At 31.8% G+C, this 14,596-nt stretch overlaps 1 protein-coding gene across 2 annotated transcripts in view; it reads left to right on the forward strand.

Moving 5' to 3' along the window:
• Window positions 1-3,921: 3,921 nt before the first annotated feature.
• Mitofilin (inner membrane mitochondrial protein mitofilin) overlaps window positions 3,922-14,596 on the forward strand; it is a 107,850-nt gene continuing 97,175 nt past the window's right edge. For both annotated transcript variants that reach the window (XM_089090761.1, XM_089090762.1), the window contains exon 1: window positions 3,922-4,071. In XM_089090761.1, the coding sequence (XP_088946887.1) occupies window positions 4,036-4,071 (36 nt within the window). In that variant the 5' untranslated portion in view covers window positions 3,922-4,035. The remainder of the gene's footprint in view (window positions 4,072-14,596) is intronic.

Consider the following 14,596-nt stretch of genomic DNA (forward strand, 5'->3'; position numbering starts at 1 on the left):
AGTGTAAAACATTTTTCGATGTCGACTGTCTCACTTCCAAAAATAAGCTAACTGGGTAAAATGAAAGTCTTCTAGATGAGGTGTGACGTCACAAAACTCGTTCGGCCTATTTCTTGTTGCGCTGAAAAATGGCCGTCTAGGTAGTGGAAAGCAAAACCACATTAACATTTTGTTTTGTTTCAATTACTATATAAATAAATTGCGTCAATGCATTTGGGCCACGACCTAAAAGTTTTATGCAATAGTCCAAAGACGGAGAATCATCTCTCATTATATCATTAAGCATTCCTTGAAAAACATTTTCCTTTGAAGAGATAATTCTAGAAGATCATCATCTAGAATCAAACATTTTTCCGAATTCACTAGATTCCATATTATTTTTTAGTTCTCAAATCCACTCATTTTTAATCCTGATACTCTCACTATCAATTATAGACTAACAATAGATCTCGCTAGTAGCAAACTTGATCCTTTTCTATAGATTGATTCACGGTTCAATGAATGTGTTCATGGGTAAACTATCATTGTTGCTTGTATTGGGGTTGTTTTTCATCGATTCACTTTTAATTTTCTTGCAGATGATCTCCGCTAGTGCCCTTTTTATTTTAGCTGCGATTTCTTTGTCTATCAGGACATTATTTTCACATAGGTACCAGTTTCGACATCTAGACAAGACATGTTGCATGAGGTTGCGGGGATATGGTTGTCTTCTTTTTACGTTTTCTTGATTGGGAATAGTAGGAGGATGGTGATAAAATCTATCAACGGGTAGCGTTTTACCATCAGCAAGAAATTGACCTTCTTCATCAACAAAAAGTTTTAGGTTTGCGTTCTCCTTCAACACTAACTTCTCTGGAGATACTACTCTCGCATATCCTCTTTTATAACACTTGTTTTTTGTCTGAAGCAAATTCATGCAAAATCCGTGTGACTCTCAACTCCAATTACGTAACAACAAAAAGTAAACATTCCCTATGACGTAACACACACCTGCTAGCTGTCATGGAATGGCGGGTTTGGGGTTATGATGAATCCATGGATAGGGCTGTTTCGGAAAAGATTAAGGGGATACTACTAACTTGTTTTTCCAGTTTTGTTTCGTCACAGTTTATTCGATTTACAGGTACATTGGTTGAAACAACTGAGACGCATTGGGAGAATAAATAGGAAATATATAATATGGGCTAAATATTTGCACATCAAGGGGGGTTTGGGGTATAAAATATCGGAACTAAATGCAAAATCTGTTAACTATCATATGTTACATTTGCAGTAGTAGCGACCAATTTTCCATTTAATCTTCTGTTTCTCATTTTGTTTATTTTTGTTTTTTTAAATCTTTTCTTCTAAAAAGTGTAGGTGAATGCGCAGATACGTCAAAAAATCCTTTGTTAAAACTTTATAACTGATACGTCAATTACGCTTCCAATAGAATGAAAAAATTCAAGTTACGTAAAACGGATTTTGACTCGTAGCATTGTATGGGAGTGTGATACGCTAAAACAGAGACCAAGTTCAGAAAGAGCACAAGATTTCACACTATATTGCACTGATAACTCAATTTCACTTAGAAGGGCCTAGTATGCCCATTCCGCTTCCAGAGGACGATTTGGAGCCTACAAAACCAAAAATTTTAGTTTATGTTAGCTTTTATTATCAACACTTATTAGGCAATTCGGTACTTATGTATTATCACAGTAGACAGAATATACCAGTAAGCGTATCGCAGATCATTTCTGGTCTTCGGGAACAAAAAGCTCCTCCCACTTATTTCCGCCTTAGCTTGTCTCGCTTGTCTAGCTTGTTTCTGCATTAGCTTTATTTCCGTTTGTTTCAATGCACTTTGATGGAAACAGTCCGAAACAGACTAACCTGTCTAGCATGTCTAACATGTTTATATCTGCCAAAACGTTCTCCGGAGCACTCACACCCCGGTCCGGGTTTTTATAATGGGTGAGATAGAGAATGATCATACTGGATAATATACGAACTGTGTGCATTATATTCCACACACACACAAGCACTACGTTTAATTAGGACCTGTCTTCTTGACGCTCAATCCTAACCAAATATCACAAAATATGATGAAAATATAATAGTTTAGAAAAAAATTTGGGCTATATATTTGCACATTAGGGGGGCGTGGGGGGGTGGTGGTAAAATATAGCGAGTCTGCATGCGAAATGTGTTAGGTACAATTTTTCTGCATGGTATGAAGTAAGATTTGTTTTCTAACTTCAAACTGTCCAAATTCTTTACCCCCACCTCCCCCTATTGCGCAAATATATAGCCCAAGTTATATATTTCCAATCTATTTTGTCACTTGTCTTTGTCTTGTCTCACGCTAAGCTGAAAGAAACTAGCGAAGAAACCGGTTGTTCTCGAGTTTTACACAGCGTAAACTGGAGTGTGTGGCGTATAATACATAGGTACCGGCAATTCAATGACAAAGAAAAGAATCAGAGCTTTAGTTAAATACTGGAAATAAAATTAAAACAATTAAAGGGATCACTGGAGCAGATCCCCCTCTACCAATTTTCATGGCCAAATTACAACTGATTTGGCCTACCTAGAACAAAAATCATTTTAAAAAGCAGTAAGTCTTATTTTTTTTAATGGTTTCTTTTTCATTCAGGAAATTATATTTACTGTATATCTACCTTCTTAAACTTCAATTATTTTATTTCTGTTCTATTTACAGATGTTGAGGGTGTATTCATTTTCACTTTTGAGAGCTTTGAAACAAGAGAATCTAATCTTGAACTGATAGATTTTAGGAAGTAAAAACACCTTAAATATCAGGGGGAAAACATTGACCTGAGCAAATTTGACAAAGCAGGAAGTATATAAAATTTTTCAATTTTGCCATTAACTAGACTCATATATTTACTTGATGATAAGGTTTTAAAGGTAGTATATTTGGAAAAATATTTATGTGGAACATATTATGAAGTGTAATGGACCCCAATTTTTCTCGTTTTTCTTATGTTAAAAACGAACGTGGATAAATTCAAAAAAAAAAAATTGCTCAAAGCATAAAGCAAATTTTACGTTTAAAACGAGCAACAGTTACAAAGCTTCTTAATAAATTATAATTTTTTCCCAAACTATTGGGGGACAACTGCCCCCTTGCCTTTTTACAACGACGCTATTGTTCCTCCATAGCTGCAGGTATGTCCTAACGAAATTTCACTTTTGTGTATATATATTTAAAATCTTGATAGAAATCATCATATAATTGTATTTTCTAATTAAAAGTGTTTCCGAGAGCCTCTAGCTAAGAAAATCTCTGCTTTGGTTCACATATTAAACTTTAAGTTATTATAGTTGAACTAAAAGTCAATTTTAAGCGTTAAATCCACCGTAATCACAACTGGTATTTTATTTTGCATTGCATCTCTAGCTGAATTCCTTAGTTCCTGTCTTTGATTAATTTTCAAACTACCCAAGCTTACTTTTGACCATTGAGAATAATAGCAGTAATTCACAAAATGTAGGTGAAGGTGACAAGAAGCAAGATCTATTTTTTAAATCTAGGGGTAAAATGCGCTGTCTATTTGGCACTAATGGTTAAGAATTTCATTTATGAATCTTGGAATTTTTGCAAAAAATAAATTTAATCTCTTTAGAAAGATTTGAAACAGAAAGACTCGATTTAAATTTCCTCAAAAGACTTTTTCTTGCTGCCTGACAAGTACCTTAGTGACAAAAAAGCAAAGACTTGATGTTTGGACCTTGTTAGAATCGTGTCGGATGTATCAATTTTGATATTACTGAACGCTGTCAACTACTGTACTTCAGGGTCGAAATACGCTTCCTTTCTTTCAATACATTCCTTTTCTTTCATGAAATTCTATTTTCGTCTTGCAAAAAAAATCCCAGTCCTTTTCGCTGAATTTTCAAAACTGAAAGCCAAAACATTCTTATAGACAATGATGTAAATGATTCAAATTTTCCAGTCCAGAAGAAAACTATCCAGATTAGATTAAACATCCATCATTAACTTCTAAGTTGCTTTCATCGAAGCCTTGCACCATGCATAGAATTGGAATCAGTCAAGCCTCCTTCAAGGTAGCCTTCATTATTAGTTATGGGTTGTCATCAAAATAGCCAGGCTTATAATGGTGTCTTGCTTGTTCTGTTCTCCCCTGAAGGTAGGCTAAGCCTTGCATAAAGAACCTCTCATTAGCATTTGGTAAATTCTAAGTTGCAGGATAGCATGTCTCCTGAAGGAGACCTTGGTAAAGGTATAGATTAAGGGCTATTTAGAAGGAAACTTGTTAAGAAAACAGTTCTTACTTCATCATATAGGGCTACAGAATAATTGTAGCTACAATAACACATTTTGAATGAAGTTCCATTATACTTTACCCTGACCTCCCTAATGTGGAAATGTATAGCCCAAGTTATATATTTCCAATGCATCTGTCTTGTTTCAACCCATGTAGGCTACCTATAAATTGGTTAAATTTTGATAAATATTTACCAAATCATATTATTGAGTTACAAATAAAGTGAATATACCACTCAATGCCTTTTTTATGCTCTTTACAAATATAATAATCATTTTTGTTGGAAATGAATTTTACCCCCACCCATAGGCTATTTATACAATTCAGGGTATATATTTGCACATTAGGGGGTAGGGGTAAATTTTATTTCTGAAGTAAATGAGAGGTAAGTTTAAACTTTCCCCCTACCCTTCTAATGTGCAAATATATACCCTGAATTGGTAGGCATATATATAGGGGGTGGGGGTTAAAATTTATTTCCAACAAAAATGATCATTATATTTGTAAAGAGCATAAAAAAAGGCATTGAGTGGTATATTCACTTTATTCCTAACTCAATAATATGATTTGGTAAATATCTACCAAATTTTTGCAGTTTGTATTATTGACTTACATATAAAGTAAACATAGTGCTTAATGCCTTTATGGTAAAATTATACTTTAGCTACTTTTGACTATCTTGGAAAGGGGTTAGGTTAGGAAAATATGCGTGTTATAAAAGTGAAACCTTGCAAAAATATCTTCTGCTTAAATAAAGTACAACAAAATTGTTTTCAGCTTCACAACTTTGCTCAGTCCCAATTTAGCCTCCCCAGTAGTAGGTAAAAAAATTATTATATAGCCCAAGCTCCTTGAATATCCAAAAGCATACCCCTCTTGCCCCCTCCCCCCCCCCCAATGAAAATGTTATAGATTCAACCCTGCAATTCAGGATATATATTTGCACATTAGGGGGGGGGGGTAAAGTGTTACCTTTCATTTACATCAGAAATAAAATTTACCCCCACCCCCCTAATGTGCAAATATATACCCTGAATTGGTATAACTAGGGGTGGGGGGTGGGGGGGGTAAAATTCATTTCTGAGCAAAATGATTATTATATTTGGAAAGAGCATAAAAAATGACATCAAGTGGTATGTTTACTTTATTTGTAAGTCAATAATATGACCTGGGAAGAATTTACTGTAAATTGAATCAAATGTGAAAAAAAAGAACCAGAAAAATAAGAGTGACACAGATAGAATGGATGAAAAATATATAATTCCATCTATATATTTGCACACAAGGAGGGGTGATAGGGGTAAAGCATAGTAGAGCTGCAGTCAAAATGTGTTAGCACAATTATTCTGCATATTATTAAGTAAAAACTGTTTTCTTAACATATTTCTTTTTCAACTGGCCTTAATCTAAACATTTACCAAGACATGCTACTACAAATAGAGAGGCATTTTTGGGTTGCTAATTTTGTGCTCTTAGTTGTGATACAGAATTACTTCTCCTCATAAGGAAACATTATAAGATTCTGAAAACTACTTATAAAGAAAATATAAAATACTTATTAGTTTAGTCTATAGTTAGACCCACTCAAAACAAAATGCTATAAAACTTGAAAACAGCTATAAAAGAATCTTAAAACACTTACTTATTGCTATCATTCCTAAAAGTACTTCATTTTATATTACCAACACCCCCCCTGCTAATGTACAAATATATAGCCAAAATTATGTGTGCTCCATATATATAATGGATTTAACAGCAAAGAAGCAACATCAACAAAATCAAGAAACAGAAAAATACATAATATGTGATTTGGGCTTTCAAAGGTCTAGAATCATGGCCATTCAAAAGGACATATCCTAGAAAAAAAGACACATATTTTGATTAATAATTTTATGTTTATTTTATGGCTTTGTCTACAGTTTTTGACAATTCAGCCCCCCGCTCCCTTTTAATGGTCTCCTATAGACCTAGGCAATGTAAAAAAAAACAACAAAAAACCAAGATCCCAACTGATAAAAAAAAACTCATTCAAAACAAATAAAATAGATCTAGGAATCTAATTGTTTGATGAGAAGTTCAAAGTTTTATCTGAAAAGGGTACAAAACTCTGATTTTCCGAAATTAGAGCATTTTCACCTACAAATTTGACACAACAAAAAAGCTACCTGTTTTCAATGTAAGTCAGAACCCAATTTGACACATGTAAAATACTTGAGAAATACATGTGGGCAGAATCTGGTGTATTTGAAATGTGTTGAAATACTGGGGGAATACCTGTGGTTGGAACCTGGTGTATTCAACGTGTATATTCTTGTTTCTTTGTTTTTCTTCAACTTCATTTAATATATAAAACTATTCCAAAAGTAGAAGTAATAAAATAATCTTTATAAATCTTTAAATCTTCTTTTTTCTGAGCGTTGCATATATTCCATAGGAATAGCATCTCCGAACGCCCTCTGGAATGAATTACTTCCTGCCTGTTTTAATGGTCGTGCAAAGATTTTTTCATTATTGACAGTGTAAATGTCATCAACATTTGTCCATTTCAAAGTGTGATCTGTGATTCTAAACCACTTGGAAAATTTTACTTTGGACTATCCTTTGTCAAGAAAGTCCAGAATCCTACCAACAAAATATGGCACCTTGCTTTTTTGTCACTAAAGAAAAAGGCATAATATTCATCAAGCTGTGGTTCAACTTCCAACAGGTGGTGGAATTATGGAGTTAGATCCGGAAAATGATTGTGATTTGCCATCTTTGACTATCACCTCATTACAAACTTTGTTTCCTCTTTTGGCTTTTGTATGGCAATAGTCAAGATTGGAAAGATGCTGATAGATGAAAAATAAAAAAAAAACTTTAGCATAAAAAGCAAGGTCTTGAGGAGGAGGCAGCCACTTTCATATAGCAAGACTTGTTATTGTCTTGTCTCACACTAAGCTGGAAGAAACTAACAAAGAAACCAGTTTGTTCTTGAGTTTACACAGCGTAAACTTGAGTGATTTGTGTATAATTAAATAAAAAGAAAAACAAGTTTTCTTAACTGAAAGTAAGGAACAACGTTAAAACTTAAAATGAACATAAATTATTCCATATATGAAAGGGGCTGTCCCCTCCTCAATGCCTTGCTCTTTACGCTAAAGTTTTTCATTGTTTAAAAAAAATAGAGTTGTGAAAAAGTCAAACTTTAGCATAAAGAGCAAGGCATTGAGGAGGGGACAGCCCCTTTCATATATGGAATAATTTCTGTTCATTTTAAGTTTTAACGTTGTTCCTTACTTTCAGTTAAAAAAACCTGTTTTATTTATTTCATTTTTGAACGTTTTTGAATTACTGCAGGTTTTGATTTTGGCTCATGGTACATGAATAATAAAAAAAAAAAATTGAATGTTAATTTTACTTTTATTTAGTTAAATGGCTTTCTTGAAACCTGTTTAATTTTATTTACAAACGTTCTTATTAGTAATAAATATATGTAACTTACGAATTAACATACATAACAAACCTCTATATTCTTATATTTTTAATATGTATATTAGAGGGTTTTCCCCCTAGTCAATACCTTGCTCTTTAAGCTAAAGTTCGAATTTTGTTCCAATTCTTTAAAAATGACCCTTAATCACAAATACCGTTAATTAGAATAAATAGCTCTTATGAAAGTACTAAATAATCTTTGGCTTAAAGAGCAAGGTATTGACTAGGGGATGAACCCAATCATATACGTAATGTTTTCTGTTGTTTTAAGTTTTGATGTTGCTCCTTACTTTCAGTTAAAAAACTTGTTTTTTTATATATATAATTTCTGATCTTTGTTTAAATAATGCTGGGAAATCCGGCGCCCCCTTCATAGCAATGTCTCTTCTTCCATGAAAACTTCCTTCATGGTAAGATCCTCCAACATAGCCCCCAACCCCCGCCCCCCTCCCACTACCAGAAAAAATCCCCTCTGGAAACGTCTGTATACTTCCCAATAACCAATACTATGTGTTAACATTGGGTAAAGTTCATAACTTTCAGCCCTCCCCCTGGGGAATTCAGTCATCCTAAAAGACATAGTTATCATATTTTCAACCATGCTGAACAAAATGGCTATCTCAAAATTTTGATCGGGTGACTTTGGGAAAAAAGAGTATGGGAGAGGGCCTAGTTGCCCTCCATTTTTTTTGGTCACTTAAAAAGGGCACTATAACTTTTAATTTCCGTTCGAATGAGCCCTCCCAAGATATTCTAGGACCACTGGATCAATATGATCACCCCTGGGAGAAAAAAAAAACAACAAATAAACATGCATCCGTAATCTTTCTTCTGGTAAAAAAAAAAAATGCGAAAATCGACATTTTTGTAGATAGGAGCTCGAAAGCGCTGCAGTAGGGCTTTCTTATATGCTGAATACAATTGTTTGATTTTTATTAAGGTTCTATAGCATTTAGGGGGTCTTTCCCCCTTTGTTCAAAAATAAGGCAAATATTCTCAGGCAAGTAACTTTTGATAATAGGACTAAACTTGATGAAGCTTGTATATTTGAAATCATCATAGAAATCTGATTCTTTTGATATATCTATTGGTATCAAAATACTGTTTTCTAGAGTTTTGGTAACAATTGAGCCAGGTTGCTCCTTACTTACAGTTTGTTACCCCGAACTGTTTGATACACCAGTACCAAAGTTCCTTCCCCCTACAAAAAAAAGACAACAAATAATATTCTCAAATTTGAAAAGCCTTATTTACCACCGGGGGGGGGGTCTTTTCCAGGAGGGAATTGTCCATGGGGGGTGGAGGGATTTTCTGCAGGGGTTGGGGGTAAATGCCTAGAACTGTATTTCTTATTTAAGATTATTAGACATTGTGACACCAAGGAGTTTAACATGTTTTACTAGCATTTTAGAAGGGATAGGGTCTAGGGAAATGGGAGTGGATTTCAAGAAATTTAAGAAGTTTATTGTCATTATATTTGATTTAGTGGATTTTAATTTTCATATGCAGATTCTTAGTTTCATCCAAAACATAGGTTAGTATTTCTTTCTTCTTTTTTTTTTGGGGGGGGGTTGGTCACTTGATATTTTCTATGACATGGTTCTAGGCGTTTCCCCCACCCCCCGCAGAAAATAAGATTTTCCAAATTTGAATTTTTTTTTTAGTTTCATTGATAAGTGCCACGGAAAGAGAAAAATGACTTCCATGCAAACCTCTGCAATTTTTGGCAGTAGTGGGCACCCATAAATTTGATAGCTATATTTTTGTCAGTGGATCCTGGAATTTCAACACCAATTATTTCTCACTTGTTTTCCATGTTTAGTGAAGTTTTGACAGAGTCACCTATATTTTGACAGGGCCTATTGCTGTCTCGAAAATTTTGACAAGGTTACTACAAAATATTTGTAAAAGATATAAATGAATTTATAGAAGCCATTATCTACATTTGAATTGGACTGAAGGAACATTTTTAGTGCACCTGGTATTCTCCACTACATTAAACAATAATTTTCAACACTTGGAATCTAGTTTTGACAGTGTAATATTTGTTGCCATTTTAATTTAATCTTTTCAAGAAAAAGCTAATGTGACTAGAATTTAGATAAAATCAGATGTATCTTGATGCATTGGCGCTAATCCCGACTTTTTTTTTGCAATAAATAACCAAGTAACAGCTGTTTGAACATTACATACCTGAAAAATTGTTGATAGCTCCTTTCTTGTCAAAAACAGGAAACTGACTGAATTAAAGGTTCTTTTCATATCTGGGTCTACTGAGTATTGTGTCAACTTTTCCTGTCATTGAAATACAAAAACAGCTTCAAGAAATGGTGCTCCAAGTCATGGCTAAGCAGAGTTATTCCATTTTGAAGGAAAACTTTGATAGGGGTCCCAAAATTGCACTGTCAAATCATTGGTACGTTTACCCTATAAAGTTAAAACTTGGTCATTTTATGGCTACCTTTTTTGTATAGCCTAGAGCTATGTGAGACAATTAGAGGGGAGCTGGGGGCAAATCACAAAAAAAAACCTATGATACTATAAAATCAGCAATCTAAAAATATGTCCTTTTTTGTTCTTGGATATCTCCTTCTGAAGAGCCACTATTCCAGACTTTTAGAATTTGGGTTATATATTTGCAAATTAGGGGGGGGGGGGGTTAAAGTGAAGTGCTATTAGGAATGATATACTCACCTGCTATTAGGTGAGTATTTTAGGACTTTTTATGTTGTTTTCAGAGTTTTGTAGTGTTTCCTTTTGAGTAGGCCTAACTCTAGACAGATACCACACTTACTTGCATCATTCCTTGAAGCATTTCCCTTTACTTTTTACTCACTTTATGGCCTTCAAGCTAAATCCTATAGTTCTTTATTCAAGAAATTGGAAACAATTTACCTGAAAGTGAAATTTCTTCCTCCATGTTTACTCAAAAGAGAACCTGAAAAAGAGAAAAATCCATTATAAGTTATGTGCTAAACACAATTTTTTCCTTTAAATATAAAAACTTCACATAAGTTTTTTTTCCTGTAAATATTTGTAAATTACTAATGTGAAATTGCAAGGTTTTTTCTCTATGTGCCATCAAAAAAGAATCTTAAAGAGATAAACATCCAAAAGTAGTTTTAGGCTAGACACAGTTGTTTTTGTTTACAGAAAATTTATAAATTACTTACTTGAAACAGAAGTTTCTTCCTCCATGTTGCCTCAAAAAACCTGACAAAGAGAAATATCAAATATTATTCCAAAGCTAGAGCACAATTGTTTTTTCCTTTAAAGAATTTATAAATTACTGAAGTGTCAAATATTATTTATAAGCTAATGCACATGTGTGTTTTGTTTTAAACAATATATAAATAAATTACTTGGAATTGTGTTTCTTCCTCCATATTGCCTTAATAGGGAACCTAAATAAGAGAAATGTCAAATATTAGTCATAAGCTAAAGCACCAATGCTTTTTTGTAACATGTAAATTAGCCTACTATCTTGAGATTAATGTTTCTTCCTCCATGTTGACTGTAAAGAGAACCTGAAAAAGAGAAATTATTCATTAATTACTTACTTGAAATCAAAATTTCTTTCTCCCTGTTGACTCAAAAGGGAACCTGGAAGAAGATAATATCAAATATTACTCACAAGATAAAGCACCAATGTTTTTTTGTAACATGTAAATTACTATCTTGAGATTAATGTTTCTTCCTCCGTGTTGACTCAAAAGAAAACCTGAAAAAGAGAAATCATTTATTAATTACTTACTTGAAATCTAAGTTTCTTTCTCCCTGTTGATTCAAAAGAGAACCTGGAAAAGAGAAATTTCAAATATTAGTCATAAGCTGAAGTGCAATTGGTTTTCCTTTAAATATTTCATAAATTACTTACTTGAAATTGAAGTTTCTTTCCTGATGTTGATCTAAAAAGTAACCTGAAAAAGAGAAACATCAATCAATCAATTTATTAATACTAAAAACAAAACAATTACAAACTTAAAGTTTATACTCGCCCAAGAAGCTCAGCTTGTAAAGGGCCTTCAAAACAAATAAGACACTATTATAAAAAAAAAAAAAAAAAAAAAAAATGGATAAGAGACATTTATGAAAATAGGATAATGAACAAAAATATTCACAAATTACTTAAAAAAAAATATATATAAACGAAGAAGAGATTGGAAATTTGGATTAAATATAAAAAAAAAAAAAAAAAAAATCAGAGTAGTATATTGAATAAAAAAAAAGACATAAAAATTTGGATGGAATACAAAAAAAAGGGGGAAATACTATACTGGAAATACCCAGTGAGAAACTGCCAGAAACATCAAGTATTAGTTGTAAGCTAGAAGACAATTGTTTTTCTTTGACCTAATTATAAATTACTTACTTGAATTTGAAGTTTCTTCCTCCATGTTGACTCAAAAGAAAACATGAAAAAGAAAAATTTCAAATATTAGTCATAAGATAAAGTGCAATTGGTTTTTTCTTTGAATAATTCATAAATTACTTACTTGAAATTGAAGTTTCGTTCCTGATATTGACTTAAAAAGAAACCTAAAAAAGAGAAACATCAAATATTAGTTGTAAGCTAGAAGACAATTATTTTTCTTTGAACTAATTATAAATTACTTACTTGAATTTGAAGTTTCTTCCTCCATGTAGACTCAAAAGAAAAGACGAAAAAGAGAAATTTCAAATATTAGTCATAAGCTAAAGTGCAATTGGTTTTTCTTTTAAATAATTCATAAATTACTTACTTGAAATTGAAGTTTCGTTCCTTATATTGACTTAAAAAGGAACCTAAAAAAGAGAAACATCAAATATTAGTTGCAAGCTTGAAGACAATTGTTTTTCTTTGAACTAATTATAAATTATTTACTTGAAATTGAAGTTTCTTCCTCCATGTTGACTCAAAAGAAAACATGAAAAAGAGAAATTTCAAATATTAGTCATAAGCTAAAGTGCAATTGGTTTTTCCTTTAAATAATTCATAAATTACTTACTTGAAATTGAAGTTTCTTTCCTGATGTTGATCTAAAAAGGAACGTGAAAAAGAGAAACATCAAGTATTAGTTGTAAGCTAGAAGACAATTGTTTTTCTTTGACCTAATTATAAATTACTTACTTGAATTTGAAGTTTCTTCCTCCATGTTGACTCAAAAGAAAACATGAAAAAGAATTTTTTTTTAAGTGCATAAGGTAAAGTGCAATTGGTTTTTTCTTTGAATAATTCATAAATTACTTACTTGAAATTGAAGTTTTGTTCCTTATATTGACTTAAAAAGGAACCTAAAAAAGAGAAACATCAAATATTAGTTGTAAGCTAGAAGACAATTGTTTTTCTTTGAACTAATTATAGATTACTTACTTGAATTTGAAGTTTCTTCCTCCATGTTGACTCAAAAGAAAACATGAAAAAGAAAAAATTCAAATATTAGTCATATGATAAAGTGCAATTGGTTTTTTCTTTGAATAATTCATAAATTACTTTCTTGAAATTGAAGTTTCGTTCCTGATATTGACTTAAAAAGGAACCTAAAAAAGATTAACATCAAATATTAGTTTTAAGCTAGAAGACAATTGTTTTTCTTTGAAATAATTATAAATTACTTACTTGAATTTGAAGTTTCTTCCTCCATGTTGAGTCAAAAGAAAACATGAAAAAGAGAAATTTCAAATATTTGTCGTAAGCTAAAGTGCAATTGGTTTTTCCTTTAAATAATTCATAAATTACTTACTTGAAATTGAAGTTTCTTTCCTGATGTTGATCTAAAAAGGAACTTGAAAAAGAGAAAAATCAAATATTAGTTGTAAGCTAGAAGACAATTGTTTTTCTTTGAACTAATTATAAATTACTTACTAGAATTTGAAGTTTCTTCCTCCATGTTGACTCAAAAGAAAACATGAAAAAGACAAATTTCAAATATTAGTCATGAGATAAAGTGCAATTGGTTTTTTCTTTTAATAATTCATAAACTACTTACTTGAAATTGAAGTTTCGTTCCTGATATTGACTTAAAAATTAACCTGAAAAAGAGAAACATCAAATATTAGTTGTAAGCTAGAAGACAATTGTTTTTGTTTGAACTATTTATAATTACTCACTTGAAACTGGAATTACTCTCATTTGTTTACACAAATGAGAATAAATACCCAATATTAGTCAAAAGCTAAACCACTGTTAATTTTATTTTCAGATTATTTCATAAATTACTTACTTGAAATAAAAGTTTCTTCTTCCACGTTGACTTAAATGGGAACCTAAAAAATAAGAATATCAAATGCTAGTCTTAATCTAGATTTTTTTCCTTTAAATAATTTATAAATAAATTACTTGAAATAGAAATTTCTGCCTCTATGTTGACTAAAAGAGAACCTGGAAAGATAAATACCTAATATTAGTCCTAAGCTAGAACACAGTTGTTTTTTTCTTTAAAGAATTTATAACTTATCTACTTGGAATCAAAGTTTCTTCCTGTATGTTGATTCAAAAGCAAAATGTCAAATATTAGTCATAAGCTAAAGCACTTTTGTTTTTAATTAATTCATAAATTATTGATTTGAAATTAAAGTTTCCCTAATGTTGACATAAAAGGGAACCTGAAAAAGAGCTATATGAAATTGTAGTTCTAATCTAGAGTACAACAGTTTTTTCTTTACATAACTTAAAATTGCATAAACTGATTTTAAAATGTTCAAACATGACTTGGTTAATTTTCTGAAGCTGGCATCATAACGCAGTTGAAAATTGGCTAAGGTTAGATAAACTAAATAAATCTTGGGGAAAAGCTTTAACTTCCACTATACTTTACACCAGGCCTCTAATGTCCCATACATTTTGCCAT

This window comes from Artemia sp. Qi Xiang Cuo, chromosome 6 (genome assembly GCF_049724085.1).
Source record: "Artemia sp. Qi Xiang Cuo chromosome 6, ASM4972408v1, whole genome shotgun sequence".
NCBI classification, from domain to species: Eukaryota; Metazoa; Arthropoda; class Branchiopoda; order Anostraca; family Artemiidae; genus Artemia; species Artemia sp. Qi Xiang Cuo.